General features: G+C 37.8%; 2 protein-coding genes across 2 annotated transcripts in view; both read left to right on the top strand.

Annotated features, from left to right (window-relative positions):
* Positions 1-19,886, top strand: part of LOC139864596 (cell division control protein 48 homolog C-like) — a 40,894-nt gene extending 21,008 nt beyond the window's left edge. The window contains exons 4-14 of the mRNA XM_071853176.1: positions 7,946-8,017; positions 15,866-15,881; positions 17,632-17,748; positions 17,970-18,156; positions 18,226-18,323; positions 18,468-18,572; positions 18,716-18,781; positions 18,868-18,932; positions 19,081-19,282; positions 19,406-19,549; positions 19,808-19,886. Of these exons, the coding sequence (XP_071709277.1) occupies positions 7,946-8,017; positions 15,866-15,881; positions 17,632-17,748; positions 17,970-18,156; positions 18,226-18,323; positions 18,468-18,572; positions 18,716-18,781; positions 18,868-18,932; positions 19,081-19,282; positions 19,406-19,549; positions 19,808-19,858 (1,123 nt within the window). The 3' untranslated portion in view covers positions 19,859-19,886. The remainder of the gene's footprint in view (positions 1-7,945; positions 8,018-15,865; positions 15,882-17,631; positions 17,749-17,969; positions 18,157-18,225; positions 18,324-18,467; positions 18,573-18,715; positions 18,782-18,867; positions 18,933-19,080; positions 19,283-19,405; positions 19,550-19,807) is intronic.
* On the top strand, positions 10,973-14,014 carry LOC139861469 (uncharacterized). The gene is made up of 2 exons (XM_071849858.1): positions 10,973-12,774; positions 12,867-14,014. The coding sequence occupies exons 1-2, from the start codon at positions 11,859-11,861 to the stop codon at positions 12,881-12,883; spliced, it is 933 nt and encodes a 310-aa protein (XP_071705959.1). The 5' UTR covers positions 10,973-11,858; the 3' UTR covers positions 12,884-14,014.
* Positions 19,887-23,964: the final 4,078 nt, after the last annotated feature.

Here is a 23,964-nt window from a genome sequence, read left to right as displayed (position 1 = left end):
CTTTCCCACTTCCATTGTGGGATTTCCGGTTACTGAAGTAACCCAGAAGGTCTCTGATGCTCGGCTTTAACCTTCGAGCAAGTTAAACACTTACCAACATAAGTCGCAACGTCCTTCTTAAGATTCGGCCACCAATAATGTTCTTTAAGGTCGTGGTACATTTTGCCCGCTCCAGTGTGAATCGAATATCTCGATTTGTAGGCTTCATCAAGTATAAGGTTTCGTAGATCTCCATAAAGAGGTACCCAAATTCTTCCGGCATAACATCGGAGTCCAGTCTCCCTAACCTCGAATCGAGAGACAAGTATGTTCAAATGTTCATGAGATAAATTCTCCTCCTTGAGAGCCTCATCTTGGGCTACTCTGATCTGGCTGTTGAGGTTCGAATGGATGGTGATGTTCAGAGCCCTAACACGAAGAGGTGCCGTCCTCTCCTTTCGGCTTAAAGCGTCAGCTACAACATTGGCCTTTCCAGGATGATAACGAAGTTCACAATCGTAGTCGTTGAGCGTCTCGATCCATCGACGCTGTCTCATATTCAGTTGCTTCTGATCGAAGATGTGCTGGAGACTCTTGTGATCGGTGAAGATAGTGCTCTTAGTTCCATACAAATAATGTCTCCACAATTTAAGCGCAAAGACAACAGCTCCAAGTTCAAGATCGTGAGTAGTGTAGTTCCGCTCGTGAATCTTCAATTGGCGTGAGGCATAGGCAATAAATTTTAATTGTTGCATCAGTACACAACCAAAACCACTCTTCGATGCATCACAATAAACAACAAAGTCATCACTGCCCTCAGGAAGTGATAGGATAGGTGCGGTGGTTAACTTCTTTTTCAAAGTTTGGAATGCTGATTCATGTGCGGGTTCCCAAATGAACTTCTTGCCCTTGTGAGTCAGCGCGGTCAAAAGATGCGCAATCAGAGAAAATCCTTCAATGAACCTTCGGTAGTAACCGGAGAGACCTAGGAATTGGCGAATATGCGTCGGAGTAGTGGGGGTCTCCCACTTGCTGATGGCTTTAATCTTGGCGGGGTCAAATTTGATGCCCTGGTCGCTCACAACATGACCCAGAAATTGGACTTCCTTTAGCCAAAATTCACACTTGGAGAATTTGGCATAAAGATGCTCTTATCTCAAGAGTTCAAGCACTAGTCGGAGGTGTTGCTCATGCTCTTCTTCGCTCTTAGAGTAGATGAGGATATCATCTATGAAGACGATAACAAACTTATCCAAGTACGGCTTGCAGACACGATTCATGGGATCCATGAACACGGCAGGTGCATTGGTTAATCCGAATGGCATCACGAGAAACTCATAATGACCATAGCGGGTTCTAAATGCAGTTTTCATCACGTCACTTTCCTTCACCCTCAACTGGTGATAACCGGATCGCAAATCGATCTTTGAGTAGACACTCGATCCTTGTAGTTGGTCAAAAAGATCATCAATTTGTGGAAGAGGATACCGATTCTTGATAGTCAATTTGTTGAGTTCATGGTAGTCGATACACATACGGAAGGATCCATCCTTCTTCTTTACAAACAGTACGGGTGCGCCCCAAGGCGAGAAACTTGGTTGGATAAACCCTCGATCTAACAGCTCTTGCAGTTGACTCTGTAATTCTTGCATCTCAGAAGGTGCAAGTCTATAAGGTGCGCGAGCTACAGGTGCAGCTCCTGGCACTAAATCAATCTGAAACTCTACTACTCTCTGCGGCGGCAATCCAGGAAATTCCTCTGGGAAGACATCGGAAAATTCGTTCACAATTCGAACGTCGTTCACGCTCTTCACCTCAGTTTCTACCGCTTTCACATGTGCTAGGACAGCAAAACGTCCCTTCTTCATAATCTTTTGCGCTTTCACGCAACTAATGAGGTTCAACTTCGAGGTACATCTCTCTCCGTAGATGATCAGTGGCTCACCGTCTCCTTGTGGTATACGAAGAGCTTTATCTCCGCAGATAATATCGGCCCTTATCTTACTCAACCAATCCATACCGACTATCACGTCAAAACTTCCCAATTTGATAGGTATCAAATCAATTTCGAAATCTGCACCAGCTATGTTGATAATAGCTCCTCGACTAATGTGGTCAACTTTTTCAAGTTTACCGTTGGCTACCTCGACAAGCATACTCTCTTTTAACGAGACTAACGACCAATTAATCTTATCGCAAAAATGTCTACATACATAACTTCTATCCGCACCAGTATCAAACAAGACAGAAGCTAAAAGATTGTTGATTTTGAATATACATGTCACCAAGTCGTGGTTTTCGCGTGTGTTCCTTGCATTAACATTGAAAGCTCTAGCGCGGGGTGGTCCTCCATCTTTTCTTTTGTTTGGACACGCATTTATGAAATGGCCTGTCTGCCCGCATTCGTAACACTTCCTTGGCCCTGTGGGGTTCGGCTTTCCATTCAAAGTGGTGACCTTGCAGTCTTTTCCAACATGCCCAGACCGTTGGCACTTCTCACAGACAACATTGCAATACCCAGTGTGGTGTTTGTAACACCTCTTGCATTGTGGTAAGGTTCCTTTGTAGTTCGGGTTAGAGTTGGTGTTGTTGTTGGGGTTGAGGTTTCCACCGTTGTTGTTTCCTCTGAACCCCTCATGTCGTTTTGCCGGGTTCTGATCATAGTTCCTTCCCCTGTTGTTGTTGTTGTTGTTGTTGTTGTTGTTGTTGTTGTTGTTGTTGTTGTTGTGGTTATCCCATTTGCGTTTCTCACTAGTACCCGCTTCAGACTTAGTTTTCTCCGGTTCATCGATGGTTATCTGATTCATTAAAGTATGCGCCATGCGCATCGCTTCGGGAACATTCGGTGGCTTGGACGAGGTGACGTTCCCCTTAATGCTCTTAGGGAGTCCCCAGAAGTATCTCTCCATTCGCTTGAATTCTGGGGTGACCATTGTCGGACACATCAGGGCTAGTTCCAAAAATCTCCTGTTGTAACCATCAAGGTAGTTCCCAACGGCCTTTAACTGCATGAATTCCATTTCCATCTTTTAGATTTCGGTTCTCGGACAATACTCCTCAATCATGGCACACTTAAATTCTTCCCATGACGTAGCATATGCCTCATCAATGCCTTGTGCCTGTGCCATTGTGTTCCACCACGTGAGCGCGCCGTCAGATAGCGTGCAAGAAGCAAATTTGGTTTTGTTGTCCTTCGAACAGTTGCTAACTCGGAATACTGATTCAAGTTTCTCGAACCATCTGGTGAGACCAACCGGTCCCTCAGTGCTGCTGAAGTTATGTGGTTTACAGCTCTGGAATTCCTTGTAGGTACACCCATTTCGAACGGGTTGAATAACCGGTGGTGGTGGCGGTGGCGGTGGAGCTTGGGGTTGCATTTCCGCAATGGCTGCGGCTACACGTTCTTGGATCATCTCTTCAATTTGAGCAGCAGTAGGTGTGGATCGACCGTTAGCCATGGTGTTCTATACAAACATTTTGACCCAAGTCAAAATCCAGCATTCAATATATAATAATATAGTATATAACAACCAACATGTAAACAGCACAACACATGTTAATTAAGTAACGCAAAACACCATACAGTAATGTAAATAGAACACTTGTGCAAAAAGTAACATCACAAAGTTTCCATTCATTAATAATAGGTTTCATACATTATGATAGATTCGTACAATACATAAGTGAAATATGAAACTGCAACTAGATTACATCATGAAATCTAATACAAAAGGTCCTACGGTGAAGGTGGGTGTAGGATGTCTAAAACCTGAGCCAATTGCTCCTCGAGCTCAGTAACCCGAGCTCGGAGGATTCCCACCTCCTTTGTCAATTCCTCGACAGTGGGAGATGGTGGGGCAGGTGGTGCAGGTGGTGCGGGTGGTGCCGGTGGTGCGGGTGGTGCAGACCGCACGAAACGGGGTGCAGACGTTCCGGCTCCAGAAATAGTCAGTACGTAACGGGGAACCTTATGTATCTGTGGGTCGGCAGGGTACGGCACAAGCCGTTTACGGGCAGTAACCCTCCGACACCGACCAAAAGAGTCAGTGAAAGCACGACCTCCATTCACCCCTGGAATGACGGTGCCATCAGGACGGTACCACTTCTTCGGCGGGGTGGAGGGTGCCTGTATAGGTACGTCATCAAGGTTCTCTTCGTTGAAGTCACTGGAGTCATCTGTAGAGGAGTCATCGGATGAAGGATAATCAGAATCATGTGGTGGTGGCACGGGTGGCTGAACTGGCAGTCCGAAAGCGGCCAACATCTCTCAGTGTCTGCCTGGCGGAATCGGCACTAAACGTCCATCTGGAGCGCGTCGGCACGGCATGCGCATATGGTTACGGAATGGCCCTTCCCCGAACTCCGCGGGAATCACAACACCACCGATGCGGGGCTGTGACTCCGAGGGTCCGGGAGCAGACGGAGCTGGAATCTCTGTAGGGTCCACGTGTCCGTCAATAGTAGCCACTGGTGCAGGCGGCTGACTACTAGTCCCGGAAGATGAAGCGCCGGGGTCACTCGTGCGTATCGGGATCGGTGTGTCGGCAGCAGCAGCAGGTGGGGTGGCTGACGAGTCTAAACTGCCCAAAACGATAGCAGGTGGTACATCCGACATCTGAACAAGGAAAAATAAATTTTCCATGTCAGTAAGTCATAAAGCAAGCACGTATTAGGCCAACAGTTTAAATCATGTATAACAATAAGTAGCATGGCAATAATAACGAATCGTACAGAAGTAGCATGCAATCGAAAGCAAGTGATATCATACAGTAGTGAAATCATGTAGTAGCATACGGCATATAGCAGTAAAAGCAAGCAGCAGCATGTAGTAAGTTCAGCGGAAACAAGTAAACTAGCAAGTTGTAGATTAGTCCTATTAGTGAATCCTACTCGGGTCGGTCTTAGACTCACTAATGCAACCTAATTCCCTACAACCAATGCTCTGATACCAAATGTGATGCCCCATACAAAACCATTGTGTACGAATCATCAACAACAGGATCATTACAAGGTTAAGTACTATATGATGTAATAAAAGAAGTTGCATTCACGATAAAAAGTTGACGTCATAACCGACATCAAATGTTTTACAATCCAAAAGAACGCTTCACTAAGTAGAAGCAAATAATAAGTGTATGTGACCACAATGGTCGTTATAAGTCATAGTTCAAAAGTACTAATGTTTGAATGCAAAATAAAGTAGTTCATGCGATAACAACTCTAAGCAGCGGGTGTCTACAGCACGAGTAGTACACAGCGGAAGCTAACCTCAAGCACCTAAGAAAAACATGCTTAAAAATGTAAACACAAAGGTTGGTGAGCTATAGTTTAGGTATAACAGTATGTAAGGTAGGCCACGAGGTTTCAGTGCTACAAAGAACATTTCAAAACAGTATGATAAAGTATATGTTAACCGTGGGCACTTGGTAACTAACTTAATGTTTATACCCCATGAAAGTACACTTGGCAAGTGCGTATGTCTACGAAGTATTAAACACTCGTTAAATGCTAGCGCGACAACCCCAGTGGGGATGTCAAACCCTATGGATCCATATCTAAGATTCACGTTCACCGATTCAAAAACCAATGACTAAACGTTACCGAGCTAAAGGGAATGTTTCTGCCGTTATATAACCCACACATATATAAGTTTAAGTACTCGTGCCTAGTATGTAAAACATAAAATCCGCATGTATTCTCAGTTCCCAAAATAAGTTAAAGTAAAAAGGGAATGCTATAACTCACAATGATAAAGTAGCGATAAAGTATGACTCGGAAAGTAAGCAAGTAATGAAGGTCGTCCAAACGGGTCCTCAACCTAAGTCAAATAGTACTAAGTTAGTAAATCGTCCGAAAAGGTTTAAAAGTATGTAAATAAGGTCTTAAGGGTCATCATCATTCATCATTTAACAAAAGGTGTAAAGTAGGTTTCGTTCATGAAAGTACTTTAAAACAAAGGCTGACTTCAGTCAGTCACCACGACCTCTACCCTTACTGAATTAAGGTGAGACCAGTGGCCATGGCTCCTTATATGAGTTTTTTAAGTGTGGTAAAATTTACAGAAGCAAACTCGTCTTCGTTTGACCATGGCGACGGTCTAAGTGCGAGTAGGTCAGAAATTTCTGCACAACGTTAAAGGGACATAGTGACGATCGGAGGGCCATAAATCCTAAACCGTAACTCGGATTAAGACGAGTCCTATATGAAAAGTTATCTACTCGAACAGAGATATTTTAAAATCAAGGTTACAGCAGCCCACGTTTAATGGTCTGTTACAGAAACAGCAGAACAGTAGGCTGTAAACAGAAACAGAAAGATAAATGAGTTCCGGTGGGTTTTGGTGCTTGATGTTCATCATGGTTCTCATCCTTGATGCATATAGCTTCAAGTGTACAACTCATTGATGTGTTTACATCATCTTTACCAAGTTTTGACCATCATAACCCTTGTGTAAGTCTAAGACATGAAGCACAACTCACTTAAGTGTTGCAAGTGTTTTGATGAACCAAAGTTACATCAAAGTCTTAGATCTAACACATACATGAACTTTAAGACTAATAATAAGTTACAAACTTGAAAATGATCTTATGAAATCATGATCTTAAGTTGTAGAACATAGTTCTTAGTTTGATCTTGAAGATCCAAGACTCAAAAGTCTAGATCTAACATAAGTGTACAAAGTTATAATTAAAAAGTTTCATTTATATGTTCTTGAACTTTTAAAGTTAACTTTAAGTTCAAGATTAATGAGATCAAGGTTAACTAGTAACACTTGACCAATATTAACCAACAAACATGAATTTAAAGTGCAAGAATAAAGTGATAAATTAAATAAACAAGTAAAAGGTTCATGATTGTTCATACTTTTAAAGATTCAACCAAAGTTTGATCTTTAAGAAAAGTAAACCTTAAGTTTGCTTCAAGAACTACAAGTATGTTTTCACAACACATGAACTTAAGTCTTTGAAACTTTTAAAAGTAGAACATAAACTAGTAAGTTTATGTTCTTGAGTGTTCTTGTAAATACAAGATAAATGAAGAATCAAACTAAAGAGTTGATTCTTGAAACTAGTATGTAACAACAACAAGTAAGTAAATAATTAACAAACAAGTAATCAAACAACAAGTAACAAAAGATGATGATGATCTTGGTAGCCAAAGGCTACGGTTTTAAGAGAGAAGAAAGGGAAGAACTCAAGCTTTGTTACTTACAAAATGTAGAGAAAGATGAGAGAAAAAAATGAAGCAAGTTGAAGTGTGTGAGATGAATGAGAGAAGTATGAGTGAAGTAGTGAAAAAAAAAAGAAACCAAACTCCCTTGTATGGGATCAAAACCGTCGGCCAGCAGCAAATAGAGGGGAGGGGGAGAAGTCCAAAGTGTTCTTGCATGTTAAAGTTCAAAAGGGTGGTTAATAGATGGGGTTTAATGGGGATTATGAGCTAACAAGATTCCAATTGCACAAACTAACTAGTTTCCATCCTAAGTGATACTTACACATGAAAGACTTGGGCTAAATAGTCCATTAAAGGAGTAGGGTGGGCTAATCAAGTCCATGTACAAAAATAAAGCCCAAGTTTGTAAGTAATTAACAAGTAATCCAATAAAAGTCCAATTAAAGCCCATGTAACTAACTAATAACCATAGTTAATTAAAATGATTAATAAAACTTAATCATGAATGCAAATAATATCTAAAATATTATTCGTGAAAGTTTCGTGTGTCACAAAGACGTTTCGGGCAATTAAAGTCAAGTACGGGCAATCATGGCAACATGTAAATGTAATAACATACATTCGTTTAATCACACGTATTAATAATAATAATTATTAATAAATAAACGTTGGAAAATCCAGGGTCGTTACAGTAACCGGACCGGAGATCAACGACGTTGACGCCTAAAAAAACCCTTTCGCATTGATGTTCGTGTGTATGTTTTTCCTTGAAAAAAATATGCATGAACACTAGGGCAACTTCAGGATTCGTTGGAGCTGATTTAAAGGATTTGGTTTATACAGCTGGTTATGTTGCTAAAGAGAGGTTTGTGATTCGGAAGAAGTAGGGATGGCACCCGCGGGTGACGGGCGCGGATCCTTAACATCCGCGACCCGCGAACCAAATTTTTTTTCCACCCGTCAGGTACCCGTTACCCGTCAACGGGTTGTCTTTTTCGCCCATACCCGTGACCCGCGGATATCCACGACCCGCGGGCAAACTCACGGTTTGTAAATACACAATTTTAAATAACCAAACAAGGTAAAATAACAATAATAAACATAAAAGATATCCAAATGGTTTAAAAACAAATACTATTACCATTGCCATTACATAACTTAAAGTAACATAATGTTCATGATAGAATAAAATGAAAAAACATAGATTAAATCTACTTCTGCTTGCTAGACTGAATGGTCCAAATTTAAATAACACTTGCTCCAGTTGTTGGTGTTCTTTTGAATCATAGTTTTTCCAAGCCACAATATGAGATCAACTATCTAGCATCATATCCAACGTTGGCTACAAATGTTAGTATGCTTTTTAAGATGAATTGTGCCGTTTTTCCTTTCAACACTTAAACTTTTTTGACAATATATGCATATTGCCTTCCAAACACCATTGATTTGCTTTCTAGTGAAATGGTTCCATGTCGTGGACCTTAATGACCTATTCGCCTATCTTTATAAAAACAAAAGCTTAGTTAACATGATCGAAAACATGCGCCACAATTCCTAATCGGATTTAATAAAATTACCTCAATTTGAGATCCCAAAACTTCCTGAAATCTTCTATTAGACAAATGATCGTTTAGAGATGAAGTTGATTGTGGTGAATTTGAACTAGTAGCATAATTTTTTCGAGGTGAAGACGGGTATTTTCCAGACATGATTTATGTTTTAATTAATTGTTATGTAGAAAAAGTGTAGAATGCAAGAAACAAATGAACACTTATTTACTGATTTGGAATATGGGAATTTGGTGATTATTAGTTTAAAGTCTCAAGGTGCTATTTAATATTTGTATTGAAACAGTAAGTAAATTTTAATTATTATGTTAAAGTTTCAAGGTGCATTAACTATATAGCATGGGTGGGATTTGCGGATCTTTGACGGGTAACCCGTGGATTCCTTGAATGGATATTGCGGATTTGCGGATCGGACTTTCCCCGCCACGGATCTAATAGATCCGTCACCCGCCCGCGACCCGTCTGTTGGAAATATGTTCTCGGGTTGGTTACGGTTCAACCGTGGTTTGATCGTGGTACATATATTCCGAAGGTATGCCCATGACATTAAATAATATAAAGTCCATTTATACTATTCGGTCACACACAAAAGCCAATCGTAAATTGTTTGATACACCTTCTAATCGGGAATTAATTTATTAATCAATTTTAATGGTTTAATAAATTAAATACAATTTTGAGATTAATTAATTTATAATTAATTAATAAGCATAAGCATGCTTCTTGGAAAGACAACGAAAAAAAAAATAAATTAGCATGCTTGTATTTTTTATTAAACCCGATACATGCAATCTCAAAAGTCCAACTCTCCATTCCATTCCTTTTAATTAAGGATTTTGACCAACAAAATAGATGTCTCACTTGCAAGCTTTGTTCAGTGGTTAACAAAGGGAAAGGATAGTTTTTCCTTTTTTTTCATCTAGACTAAAACTAAAATAACAGACAACTATTACGAGTAAAAAGGGTTTGGAAAACAAAAGGAGAGAAAGGGTTTTGGTGAATTAGAAGGTGCATATCAAAACAAGGTTGGAACTTTGGGTGTCAATCGTTTAGAGGAGCTCTCATTTGGGTTCTCTCCAAGCTAGGATTTTCAACAAAGGCTACAAAGGTTGTAATCTAATCTTATCCTTTTGTTAGTTTTAATTTCGTTTGCTAAAAGTTTTGTACATGGGTCCTTGGAGGAGTATGATTTTGTAAAATTTAAAATGCTTCCGCTCAATATGATTTTGGTATCATACTCCAACAAGTGGTATCCGAGCCATCTTGTACAAATTTTAGCAAACTTTTCTTATGATAATCGTTTTGATGAATGTGTATGCATGATACTTGGAGATGATTATGCATAATGAACATACAAAACTATTATCATGATTTGTGTTTTTATGTTTCCTAAATAGCATTTGAATCTTTGATTTTGGCAAAATGTTAAATGGTTATTTTTTTTAAGTTTTTTTTCAGCTTGAACAGTCTGTCTTTCATGGACTGTTTCGAGGCCTTAAACTCCATATTTTCGTATGAGGCCAGTTGCATTTGAAAGCTAACTGAAAGAACTTAAATTTGAAAAAAAATTCATCGAAAACGGATTAGAAATGAGTAAGATATGACCATTTAAAGTTGATGTATGAATCTGCCAAAATTAATTCCGAAAATTAAAAAAATGTAACTTGCATGTTGACTATTAAAGATTCAATGTTTAGGAAAATAAAGTACATGAATTCTTTTCATGTCTTACATGAAATGAGAAAATTAAAATTATTAGTTTTAGACTTTATGCTTTGTTAAAGTAAATAAATCTCCAACATGTTTTGATACACTTAATATGTTTGTTTGGATGATTTTGGCATGAAAACCATACTTACAAAATATGAAGTGGGTTTGCATGCATACATAAGTTATGTAAACAAGGATTGATTATTTTGTGTGCCATTAAGTGTTGTTTAAATCAATCCTTATCGAAACATGTTTCATGAAAATGGATATTTGGCACTCCATTTGTTTTGTATGTGATTGTTGTATGAAATCGGTAGTATTTGCCTCAATAAGACCCTTGTGTGGATGTTTGGTTGCATGTCGTGTTTATTATTTATTCGGGATGAATGTAATAATTTATTAAACGGCTTGCATGTCGTGTTTATTATTTATTCGGGATGAATGTAATAATTTATTAAACGGCTTGCATGTCGTCTTTCTATTTATATTGTATTTGTAATAGTATAGGAAATAGAATAGTTTTTTTTTATTTTGTAAGATAATGCAACCAAGAATGGAATCAAGAAGACGATGTTCACAAGGCGGCCCATCCGAGCATATAATGGAAATGGCGGTTTTAGTGGGAGCCAATTCTCACACAAGGTTATGTCCCTAGTTGACCATGTTTTTCCGTGTGTTGGCTCACCGGAAAAACGCATAGGACTCGAGGCATACTACCGATATTTGCGTGTCATGATTATTATTGTTTTATTATTTGTCTATGCCATGCTAGCTAGAAAATGTTTTAAAAACAAAAGGACAATAATCATATAAAATGGTTTGGTTAAAATTGGTTTAACAAACGAAACACGCAATACTAAATTAGCAAAATATTTAAAATGGTATAAACTACTTTTGCTAAAAGAAAACAAAAACCCGTTTTAAATGTAAACTTTACGCTATCCATGAGTAGTACACACATCCGAACCTTCTACCTGTTAGAGTTCGCGATACCCGAGAGTCTTGGGCCGGACTTTAATTGGGTGTTGGGAAGGGTGAGGTGAATTTCGCGATACCCGAGAGTCTTGGGCCGGATTTCACGTGTATCTATCACGGACGGTTTACAATCTGAAATCGTGGTTCGCGGCAAACCCGCCACGAGGAAGGATTTGCGTAGAAGGGATTAAACATGCCAAGTGAAATAATTGATTATCACTAAATCCCGCAGAACCTAAGAATTTCATAATGGATGAAATTGGTAATATAGTTACCTACCTAAATAGCTTATGATTGGCGATCCGCGGCAAACCCGTCGTTACCATAAGTGAAATATGGATCTTAGCCTTGTTAATTATAATTGTTAAAATTTTGAACACACTTGGGTAATTATTTTAACAAGGATTAAACATATCAAACTAACTAATACAACTTACTTTAAAAATATGACAGATGTCTGCAACAAACACAAATCCTACTCCGTCATCAATCACTAATTTCTGCCTTAAAGGGCTCCTCGAAAAGGACAAGCTTACGGGCTTGAACTACATGGACTGGCTTCGCAACCTAAGAATTGCTCTTAGGATGGAAGGAAAGATCAGGGCGATTGAGGAACCCTTACCGGCAGAACCCGGATCGAGAGCTACTCAAGCGGCTAGGGACGAGTTTGAAAAACGTCGTTCTGAGTCTAATGAAGTAGCATGCTTGATGTTGGCGACCATGTCTCCAGAGCTCCAAAAGGGCATGGAGAGCTTAGGGTCATATGACATGCTTAACCAACTCAAGGACATGTTCCAACAACAAGCAAAGCAAGAAAGGTTTGACACCGTGAAAGCTCTCGTATCTTGCAAAATGGCAACGGGAAGTAGCGTTAGTGTCCATGTACTACAAATGAAAGGGTACATAGACCGGCTGGAGCGCCTTGGTTTTTCCATAAGTCAGGAGCTTGCAACGGATTTTATCCTGAACTCGCTGACTAGTGCATATGAAGGATTCATTATGAACTATAATATGAACAATATGGAGAAAACAATCATGGAGCTCCATGGCATGTTGAAAACCGCTGAGGCTAACATGGCCAAAGCTAAACCCGCAACTACCGTCCTAGCCATTCGTGAAGGTGGGATCAAGAAGAAGAAAAACAAAACAAAGGGCAAGAACAAGGGCAAGGGTAAGGTTGGCACATCCAACTTCAAACCTAAACCTAAGGGCATTGCTAACTCTTCTACTTCAAAGATCCCGCAAACCAAGTCTCCTGAAGAAGCAATATGCTTCCATTGTGGGGATAAAGGACATTGGAGGCGCAATTGTACCAAGTACTTGAAGGAACTTAATGAACTACGGGCTAAGGGAGTTGCCCTACCTTCAGGTTTGTTCATGATTGAACTAAACAATACTTCTATTTCTAATTCCTGGGTATTGGACACAGGATGTGGTACTCACATTTGTACTAATGTGCAGGGACTCACAAGAAGTAGGAAGCTGAAGACCGGAGAGCTTAATCTAATCATGGGGAATAAGAATGTTGCCTCTGTTGACATGATTGGAGAATACAAGCTTTCTTTTGATTCTGGTTTATGTATTGTTTTATCTAATGTTTGCTACTGTGCCGAAATGGCAAGAAACATTATATCTTTTGATGCTTTATTTAATGATGGTTTTAATTTTAGTTTTGATAATGGATCAATACTTGTTCACAAAAATGGGATGTTTTATTTCAAGGCTAGTCCTTGTAAAGGCATCTTGGAAACCACAGCAAAGCTAAATGATAGTTCAATCTACAATGTTGATTCATCCAAAGATGTTTTGGATAAAACGTATCTATGGCATTGTCGTTTAGGCCATATAAACAAGAAACGCATAGCAAAACTCCAGTCAGATGGAATTTTAGAATCATTTGATGTTACATCATATGACGAATGTGAATCTTGCTTGTTAGGAAAAATGACAAAGGCACCTTTCACAGGAAACTGTGAACGGGGTAAGGATCTGTTGGAGTTGGTACACACTGATGTGTGCGGTCCGTTCAGATCACCTACTAGACACCAGGAACGATACTTCGTTACATTTACTGATGACTTCAGTAGATATGGTTATGTTTATTTAATTAAACAAAAGTCTGAAACTTTGGGAGTGTTCAAGGCATACCAAAACGAAGTAGAAAATCAACTGAACAAAAGAATTAAGATTCTCCGATCTGATAGAGGTGGTGAATATCTTAATGATGAATTTCGTGATCATCTACGGGGTTGTGGGATAATCTCACAATTAGCTCCTCCTAGAACACCACAGCATAATGGTGTGGCTGAAAGGAGGAATCGAACATTACTTGATATGGTTCGATCCATGATGAGTCGCACAATGCTTCCAATCAGTTTTTGGGGTTACGCCCTACAAACTGCCGCAAGGATCCTTAACCTCATCCCAACCAAGAAAGTTTCCAAAACACCTTATGAGATATGGCATGGCAAAACCGTGTCTCTCTCGTATCTTAGAATCTGGGGATGTGAGGCTTACGTTCGTCGTGAAGCTCAAGATAAACTTGAACCCAGATCTGAAAAGTGTTTATTTGTTGGATACCCAACTGATTCTTTTGGATATTTGTTTTACAACCCTACCGAGAACAAAGTCTTTGTGTCTCGAAGGGGAGTCTTCCTTGAAAAGGATCTCATATCAAAAGGAACCAGTGGGAGCAAAATTGACCTTGAAGAAATTCAAGAATCAACCGACATAGAAACCGATATTGGGACTGATTCTCTACAAGAGGTCGACGAGCCTGCAGTTGAGAAAGAAACTGACCTACAGCCACCGCCCATACGTAGATCTGATAGAGTGCGTCAAACACCAAAGAAATATAGTTTACAAATATCTGAGGGTGATGACGAAAATATAGATTCTGATGAACCTATTACCTATCAGGAAGCAATGACAGGCCCCGAGTCTGCTAAATGGAAGGAGGCTATGGACAATGAGATTCAATCCATGCATGATAATCAAGTCTGGACCATGATTGATCATACACCAGGAATTAAAACCATTGGGTGTAAATGGGTCTTCAAGAAGAAGACCGACATGGATGGAAATGTACACACATTCAAAGCCAGACTGGTGGCTAAGGGTTACACGCAACAACATGGTGTAGACTACGATGAAACCTTTTCACCAGTGGCTATGCTGAAATCCATTAGAATACTTCTTGCCATAGCTGCATTTTATGACTACGAAATATGGCAAATGGATGTAAAAACAGCTTTCCTTCATGGTAAGCTAACAGAGGATGTGTTTATGACACAGCCTGAGGGTTTTGTACATCCTAAGTATCCTAAAAGTGTGTGCAAGCTTCAAAAGTCCATTTATGGACTTAAACAAGCTTCTCGTAGCTGGAATCTTTGCTTTAATGAGAAAATCAAAGAATTTGGTTTTATCAGAAGCGAAGATGAGCCATGTGTCTATGTTAGGTCTAGTGGGAGTGTTGTAGTCTTCCTTGTACTATATGTCGATGACATATTACTCATGGGAAACGATATCCCGACATTGAAAGATGTCAAAGCTTGGCTAGGGAAATGTTTCTCCATGAAAGATTTGGAAGATGCATCATATATTTTGGGAATTAAAATCTATCGAGATAGATCGAGGAGATTGATTGGGCTAAGCCAAAGTGCATATGTAGATAAGATACTGAAGAAATTCGGTATGCACAACTCCAAGAAAGGGTGTGTTCCTATGAACCCTGGAATGATATTGAGCAAGTCTCAATGTCCTAATTCTGACTTGGAGTCAGCTACGATGAGTCGGACTCCATATGCTTCAGCTATAGGGTCGATCATGTATGCCATGATATGCACTAGGCCTGACGTATCGTATGCACTAAGCATGACTAGTCGTTATCAGGCCAACCCTGGTGAAGCTCATTGGATAGCAGTCAAGAACATTCTAAAGTATCTTAGGAGAACTAAAGAGATGTTCTTGGTCTATGGTGGAAATGACGAGCTGAGCGTCAAAGGATACTCTGATGCTAGTTTCCAATCAGATAGAGATGATTGCTCTTCACAATCAGGATTTGTATTTATGTTGAACGGTGGAGCCGTCACTTGGAGAAGCTCCAAGCAAAGTACTATTGCTGATTCTACGACAGAAGCCGAGTATATAGCGGTAAATGAAGCTGCTAAAGAGGCCATGTGGATAAAGAAATTCATCGGGGATCTAGGTGTGGTTCCTACAATCCATGATCCTGTTGAGATTTTCTGCGACAATGTGAGTGCGGTTGTCTTGGCTCAAGAACCGAGGTCACAAAAGCGAACACGGCACATACTCAGAAAGTACCATTACATCCGTCAACTTGTAGCAGATAATGATATATTGTTAAGTAGAGTAGACACGACTAAGAACTTGGCTGATCCTTTCACTAAGCCTTTGCCACAGACTAAGCATGATGCTCATAGCATGTCTATTGGCATTAGTGTCATTGATGATAAAGTTTGATTGTATTTATAATGTTAAGTTTGAAACTTTAAACATTCGGCAATAATATATAATGCAATTGATCTGATGATTAATATATTGAGATTATATTATACGCACGATGCGATCATTTCATTGAATATTGTCATGTTTCGTTTTGCATGTTTTAACTTCCAATGAATATTATTTCATAGACTTCCACAGTCGGTCATTCTCTAAGGAAGAGAGAATTGAATTAAGGCTGCTATGAAGTGTAGTAATATAGGCTTATATGAAACTACATTCATAAGGAACTTGATAGTTGATTCAAGGTTCTGGAATGACCACACTTAGACGCTACTTCATGGTTTTTAAGTCACAAGTAAGCTCTAAGATGGCAACATCATTTATCCTAGAGTGGATATGTATGAGGAATCCTGACACAAACTATATTCTACTTTGACCTGTATTTAACGCTGTGCGTAAATGCCAGTCATAAGGGTGCAGATCAGGTATAATATGGGATGTGGTGGATGTCTATACAGTTGAAGCAATTTGTTCCTTCTTCTCTAAGCAAGTTGAAGCGATATCTCTGGGCCCCTCGTTTATTTGTGCTGAATTAAATGCATGGCCATGCTACGACTGAATTAATGCAATTGCAGTCTATTTGATCACCACAAATCTCAATCGGGAAACATAATCTTGAACGATGATGATTGACACTTAACCATGTCACACGTTCATAAAGATATTTAGAACAAAAGGATGATTGATATAAATCAAAATATAGGAGTGTAATTTAATTGACTAGTTGTTACACATGGTGTGTCTTTTAAGACTAACCAATATTATTAATGTCAGTGCAAGTGGGAGTCTGTTGGAAATATGTTCTCGGGTTGGTTACGGTTCAACCGTGGTTTGATCGTGGTACATATATTCCGAAGGTATGCCCATGACATTAAATAATATAAAGTCCATTTATCCTATTCGGTCACACACAAAGGCCAATCGTAAATTGTTTGATACACCTTCTAATCGGGAATTAATTTATTAATCAATTTTAATGGTTTAATAAATTAAATACAATTTTGAGATTAATTAATTTATAATTAATTAATAAGCATAAGCATGCTTCTTGGAAAGACAACGAAAAAAAAAATAAATTAGCATGCTTGTATTTTTTATTAAACCCGATACATGCAATCTCAAAAGTCCAACTCTCCATTCCATTCCTTTTAATTAAGGATTTTGACCAACAAAATAGATGTCTCACTTGCAAGCTTTGTTCAGTGGTTAACAAAGGGAAAGGATAGTTTTTCCTTTTTTTTCATCTAGACTAAAACTAAAATAACAGACAACTATTACGAGTAAAAAGGGTTTGGAAAACAAAAGGAGAGAAAGGGTTTTGGTGAATTAGAAGGTGCATATCAAAACAAGGTTGGAACTTTGGGTGTCAATCGTTTAGAGGAGCTCTCATTTGGGTTCTCTCCAAGCTAGGATTTTCAACAAAGGCTACAAAGGTTGTAATCTAATCTTATCCTTTTGTTAGTTTTAATTTCGTTTGCTAAAAGTTTTGTACATGGGTCCTTGGAGGAGTATGATTTTGTAAAATTTAAAATGCTTCCGCTCAATATGATTTTGGTATCATACTCCAACACCGTCAACGGGTACCAAATTCTACCCGACCCGTGCCCGCGGGTGAAGTTATTTGAATTTATCTGCCCATCGCTGGTACGGGTACCCGCGGATTTCCGATTTTTTTGGATCCATTGCCATCCCTAGAAAGAAGTGGGAATTATCTAAAATAAATACCGGTGGTACACAAGGAAGATTTGGTTGGCTGAAGAAGGAATGGACTTTTGAAGAGATTGAAAAAGATGGCATCACAATGTCTGATTCTGAGGTAATAAGAGCACAAGGTGTCGTTCAGTGTCTATTTCAGTGTCGCTTAATTCACACTGAAAATCGACGCTGAAATCGACATTTTCAAAAACAAAGCTTGTAGACACCTAGTGCTCAAGATCCAGTTATTGACTACTTTTTCGGATGTTAATGACCTAGCTTGTTTATTATTATTATTATTTTATATTTTTTTTTTTATTTTTTTTTTTAAACATCTCTCAGGCAGCAGCAAAAATGGTCCAACCTTCTCTTACAATAGAAGGATTCTCTAGCATTCCAAATGTTAAATGGGAAGACGTCGGTGGTTATGATGAGTTGAAAAAGGAGTTTAACCGACATATAATTAGTCATATAAAATATCCAAAGTCTTTCAAGGTAAATACTTGCCAACGATGTGATTTACAATGTGGTTGTCATGTTATTAAATAACAATACTGTTTAAAAACTTATCTTTAGAGATACAGCAGAGTTAAACCAGACACAGGGTTTTTGCTTTATGGACCGCCTGGTTGTGGAAAAACTTTAATCGCTAAAGCTGTTGCTAATGAAGTAGGAGCAAGATTCAAACACATAAAGGTTTGTCACTAAGTTTTGCCTTTTTACAATTTACTCCCTTTTTCTAGGTAGGCTGAACCGGGAAAACATTATCAGTCTTACAATTTCTTATCCTAAAAGTGATTTCAGTAGTAAAAATTATGACCTTTTTTTTTTATTGTGAAGGGTTCTGAGCTTTTGAACAAGTACGTTGGTGAGAGTGAATCGGCAATACGAAAGTTATTTAGTAGTGCAAGGACTTGTGCTCCGTGCGTAGTCTTTATTGATGAGGTTTGCGTCCTCTTTAGTAATTTCATTTTCCTGTAATCAGTCACTTGTAAACAAATGCTTAGTCTAAGCTGAAACTGGTGTTGAAAATGAGAAAATCGAAAAGGCCGATTTAAACTCGATACCAAAATTGTTGGGAATTTCAGAGAGAAGGTCTAACAACACGACGTGGAAATGAAGGGGGATGGGTCGTTGAGCGATCGCTACAGCAGGTAAGAAAAATTACAAAATTGTACCTTCATAATTAATAAATGTACCTCTAATTACCTGAGCGATTAACGTTCTTTATCATATGCAGTTGTTGATTGAGTTAGATGGTGGTGATGATAACGAGGGAGTTTACGTAATTGGTGCCACCAACAGGTTTAGCACAACATCCTTCATTATTAAAGTTTAATTTACTTATAACAAATAATCAGTATTCAATACTTATAGATATTTTGGGATAATTGTTCTTAAAAACGCCCCGATTGATACCTGAACGGCTGCACAGATGGGATAATTGTTCTAGACCAGATACGATGGATAATGCAATCTTACGGCCTGGACGGTTTGGGAATCGTCTGTATGTCCCTTTGCCAACTCCAGATGAGCGTGGGTCAATCTTAAAGGCTCTTGCTGCAACAATGGAACTAGATATCGATGCTGACTTAATTGCTATTGGAAAGAGTGATGCTTGTCACAATTTTAGTGGAGCTGATCTTTCTAAATTGGTATGTGTTTTTGTTTAATAGATAGAATCTAAGTTGAGTAATCTGTTCATTATTGAAATGGGTTGAAATTGTTACCCCTATCCTAACCAGTACGATATCAAGTTTTAAATGTCCCTATTTCAGATATATGAAGCTTTAGAGGTTGCTAAGGATGAGACATTTACAAAATTTGAACCCTCAGAAAGCTCTTTACGTGACATGCCAATTGTGATTAAAGACAGACATTTTTACCAAGTAGTGGGACATATCTCGCCTATTACAGATGAGGTTTGATTGTAATTTTGTGTCATTTCCTAATATACATCATGATCGTAGGTGGTAAAATGGGTGGGTTGAGTTAGTTAGTAGCGGGTCAAAATGTATATTGTAATATTGGACCCTATTGGCTTGGGCTGACCCATAAAGGCATAAGCACTTTATTGCTAAGTTGTAAAAACAATACAAAGTCTACTATTTTAAGATTATTATATAAAAACAAATACTGATAAATTAATAATCTGGTTCTTGTGTCCATATCTTATGTAGCTTGTCATTGTTTTATTCACAACAATAAATGTGATGTATGTACGCGTTTGAATTATTGGGCCGAATATTTGGATAGGAATGATGAGCTTGGAAAACAATTTGGTGGGCTTATCAAACTACGTAGCGGCGAAGGTTAGCCTCAAGTTGGTTAACGAATGGATAGCAAGAGTTGGTGGAGAATAATAAGGAATGCTTAGTTTTATGTTTATCCAAAAAATTAGTTTGTTTACTTTGAAGCTTATCTAATAGTTTGTTAATTTTATGCTAGCCGTATTTTTATTGGTCTATATAAAAAGACCTTGGTTATTAATTGAAAACTCAGTTATTGATTATTAATGATGTATGTACGCGTTTGAATTATTGGGCCCGAATATTTGGATAGGAATGATGAGCTTGGAAAACAATTTGGTGGGCTTATCAAACTACGTAGCGGCGAAGGTTAGCCTCAAGTTGGTTAACGAATGAATAGCAAGAGTTGGTGGAGAATAATAAGGAATGCTTAGTTTTATGTTTATCCAAAAAATTAGTTTGTTTACTTTGAAGCTTATCTAATAGTTTGTTAATTTTATGCTAGCCGTATTTTTATTGGTCTATATAAAAAGACCTTGGTTATTAATTGAAAACTCAGTTATTGATTATTATTTTGATTTTGATTGAGAAAACAAGCCGTAGGTTTTTTTTTTTTGTGTTGGTTTCTTTTTGCAAATATATTTTTGGTGCGTAATATCCAATCATATTTTGCTATTTGTATTAGTGAGTAATATTCAATACTATTTATATTATTTTGTCTGTTTAGCCATCGATCCGTTTTCTACACTAAAATGACTACAGAAGAAGATCATTAACACTACAATGGCTTTTATTGTATGCTCTTTACTTTGCCTTAATCTTGATTTGTAGCTTATATCTGAGATACACATATCCTGTCTATTTTATTGTAGGAAATGCAAATTTATAATAGACTGCAAGAAAGATTCAGTCCGAAGCATCGTATGTAAACGTTGATTGCTAGGCTCATCCATTTTAACAAGCAGGGTGGTCAGCCGCGCGTTGCGGCGGACATCCTCGTTTACGTAAAACTTTTTTGTAGCATCCAATTATATACTCTAATAAAAATATATTGAAGCAAAGCAGTTAACGTAACCTATAAGATAATAATTCATTTTAACATATTAAACATCTAATACAATTCCAAAAAAAACAGTGTCATATATTACTATATGAGTTGTAACAAATTAATTATCCTGAGCTGTCCAAACTATATTATATAATATTTTTTTTAGATGTATCAAATTAATTGTTATAAATAATTACTATATAACACGTAAATAAATTTTTATACACGTAATAAAAATTACTCCGTATGAATTAGAAGAATGATTTAATAAGGTTTGAAAATTTAAGTTAAAAAAGAATGGCCCAATTTTGATGTAATTTATAATTGTAATTGTAATGTAATTTGTGTTACACATTAAAGGAATATTTTATTAATGACTCCAAGTCTTTAATTGGAGCAAGGGCTATATCTATGTAGCTAGTATTAAAAAAAGTCATCACGTGCTCCCTTCTCTATTCCTCTCTTACTTGAAAATCTACTCATCTCATTTTGCCTTTTCCATTTGATTCTCTGGTCTCCGGTCCTTTTCTCAGGTAACCATTTACAATATCTTCTGGATATTTGCTCTATGAGTCTCTACATTTTTGTTGACTCTGCCTTCTCTCATGTGTCTCGCCTAAAACCTAATTTTTTTCCAGCGTCGTTCGGGCTTCTGGTATCCTCCGAACGTCCGGACTTTTCTTCTTTCTTTCCTTTTTCCGTCGCTGATATCTTTTGTTCCCACTGAAGAACACATCTATACTACATGAAAAACTCAGAAAAAGTGGCGGAGAAATTTCCGATGACCTATGTGTGTGGCGTGTGGCAGTGCGCTTAAGACCGATTGCTGGTAAAAATTGTACGTTCGAAAATATGCTGCAAGTTAATTTGTGTAGGTGATGTCTTTTTATTTCGCTAGAAAAATGAAAGTATTTGCGTTCAAAGTTTGGGGTGGGTTTATGAGGGTTTTTTTGGTCTAAAAGCTATGTGGGTAGGTTCTAAAAGCTGTGTTGGCGGAAGTATGTCGGTTAGATGTTGTTGGAACAAATACGAAAATAGTTTGGGATGAAAAAGGGAAAAAAAAAAAAGAAGTTACTATTCATGAATAATACCCAAAATTTGCTCAATTTCATGAATAGTACCCAAGATTTGCTCAATTGTATATAGTTTTAATTTAATTGTTCTCAAGAAATCTAGCAATCTGTTATTGGTCAATTAGATAATTCCAGTTTCTATTAGCTATTCAATTTCAAAATTAAGGTTCATTATTTATCTATTATATATCATTATTTAAATATTTGGAGTTGCTATTAACTATTCAAATAATTACTAACATAAATATTATTCTACTTTATCTATCTTTAATTATTATGAAACTTATATTACGTTTATATTTGGTATATTTATATTACTTATATATGTTTGTACCTTTCCACATTATTAATTAAAAAATGATTGTACAAAAGGCTAGTTACTTGTAGATTATTTCATTTTGTATCTATTTTATTTCATTGGTTTTGTTAGGGATGTTGAATATCTTGTTTAATCCGAATACCAAACTGAATTCAAACCACTTAAAACCAAATCAAATAACGATTTTTGGACAGATTTAAACCAAAATCAAATAATCAATTTTCGGTTTTTCTATTTGAAAATTTCAAATTCGGTTCAGCTGAAATCGAATTCATATGCGTGTGCGTGCGTGCGCGTGCGTGTGAGTGCACTGAAAGCAAGAGTGTTGAAGTGCTTGATCAACGATCTGACGACGCTCTCACACGAATACCTTGATAGATTGATCCACAATTTTTGTTCGCTTTGGTGGTTTCTTCTTTGTTAGTAATAGAAATCGGGTAGACGGAATCATTGTTGGCCAGGCTTTAGCCTGTTATCTTAAAAACTAATTATATGGTGGCGTACTTGAGAGAGTTAGCTTTGTATTTTGTATCCAAAATCTTCTATTTTGAGCTTTCCGTTTGTTGTTAGTGGGTGATAATGAGGATAATGAGGTGGTGGTCCTCCGCATAGTGTGGACTCCCGTCGTTGACTCTAACATTGTTGGTCTAAAAAAAGATCGCCCCATCTTGACACATAAAGTTAATAATATATCATTGGTTTGGTCAGCTTTGTTTATCGAAAATTGAATAAACAGAATCCAACCCAAATTATGAATGGGTCTTAACCGTTGTTAAAAGTTCCCCAATATTCAATATAATATCTGTTGAAGCTATCCATAACCCATGATAATTGTGATTTCTGCACAACAGAAATTCTTAACAGTAATGTAACCTAATGAATAATTTACTTGCATCGTTATTTAGAACCTAGTTTAATTAATAAAATAAAAATTAAGTTTAAACGTCCCTTTTTTATAAAAGTAAGAAAGAATTAGAGATTGAACCAACCCAAACCAATCCTGCACGAACCGACCTAACACCGTTCATTATTGTTAAATGATCCAGCTTGACCTTCGACACATTTAGACCCAAACTTGTTATCCAACCCACCCTGGCTCGCCTGTTTTGTTAGGCATACATGTAAGTTAAATTAGAAATTCAAACATCAGCTACAACCGACAACATAATTGCAACAATCAAATAATCAAGTTGAATATTGAAAAGATGACCACCATTGTGAAATGTTTGTGAAATTTAATGTCGGAGAGTTACAACCAGTTTCACAAACAAGGTGAATCAAAATGTTCGATGCAATCAACCATTACTTACATAGTTGATCATGCATATTTTTCCGTAGGGTCAATATGCTTGCTCGATACATAAAGAGGGGGGGTTTAAGGATCTTAGAACTTGACTCTCCGGTCCGGCTACCGTGAATAACCCTGGCCGACATGATGATGACGGCGGGGGTGGCCAATTGATTAAGTCCACATTCGATAACGGTCGTTGATCGGAAGGCCCCAGATAAGCTCGTAGGTGCTAGTTGGTAAGGAACTAACCTGTTAGCCTTGAGAAGATGAAAGATGGTACTGGTTACGTAAGATGTGTAGTAAACGATGGTTACGTAACGTGATTGTCCTTAGAATGATAATTAGGGTTAGTATATA

The sequence above is a fragment of the Rutidosis leptorrhynchoides genome, chromosome 8, assembly GCF_046630445.1.
Source record: "Rutidosis leptorrhynchoides isolate AG116_Rl617_1_P2 chromosome 8, CSIRO_AGI_Rlap_v1, whole genome shotgun sequence".
Classification (NCBI taxonomy): domain Eukaryota; kingdom Viridiplantae; phylum Streptophyta; class Magnoliopsida; order Asterales; family Asteraceae; genus Rutidosis; species Rutidosis leptorrhynchoides.
This window is presented reverse-complemented; position numbering and strand designations above follow the sequence as displayed.

Bases quoted from the DNA above. Each gene is read 5' to 3' on its own strand.
- LOC139861469 (XM_071849858.1), top strand. From the start codon at position 11,859: ATGTCTGCAACAAACACAAATCCTACTCCGTCATCAATCACTAATTTC.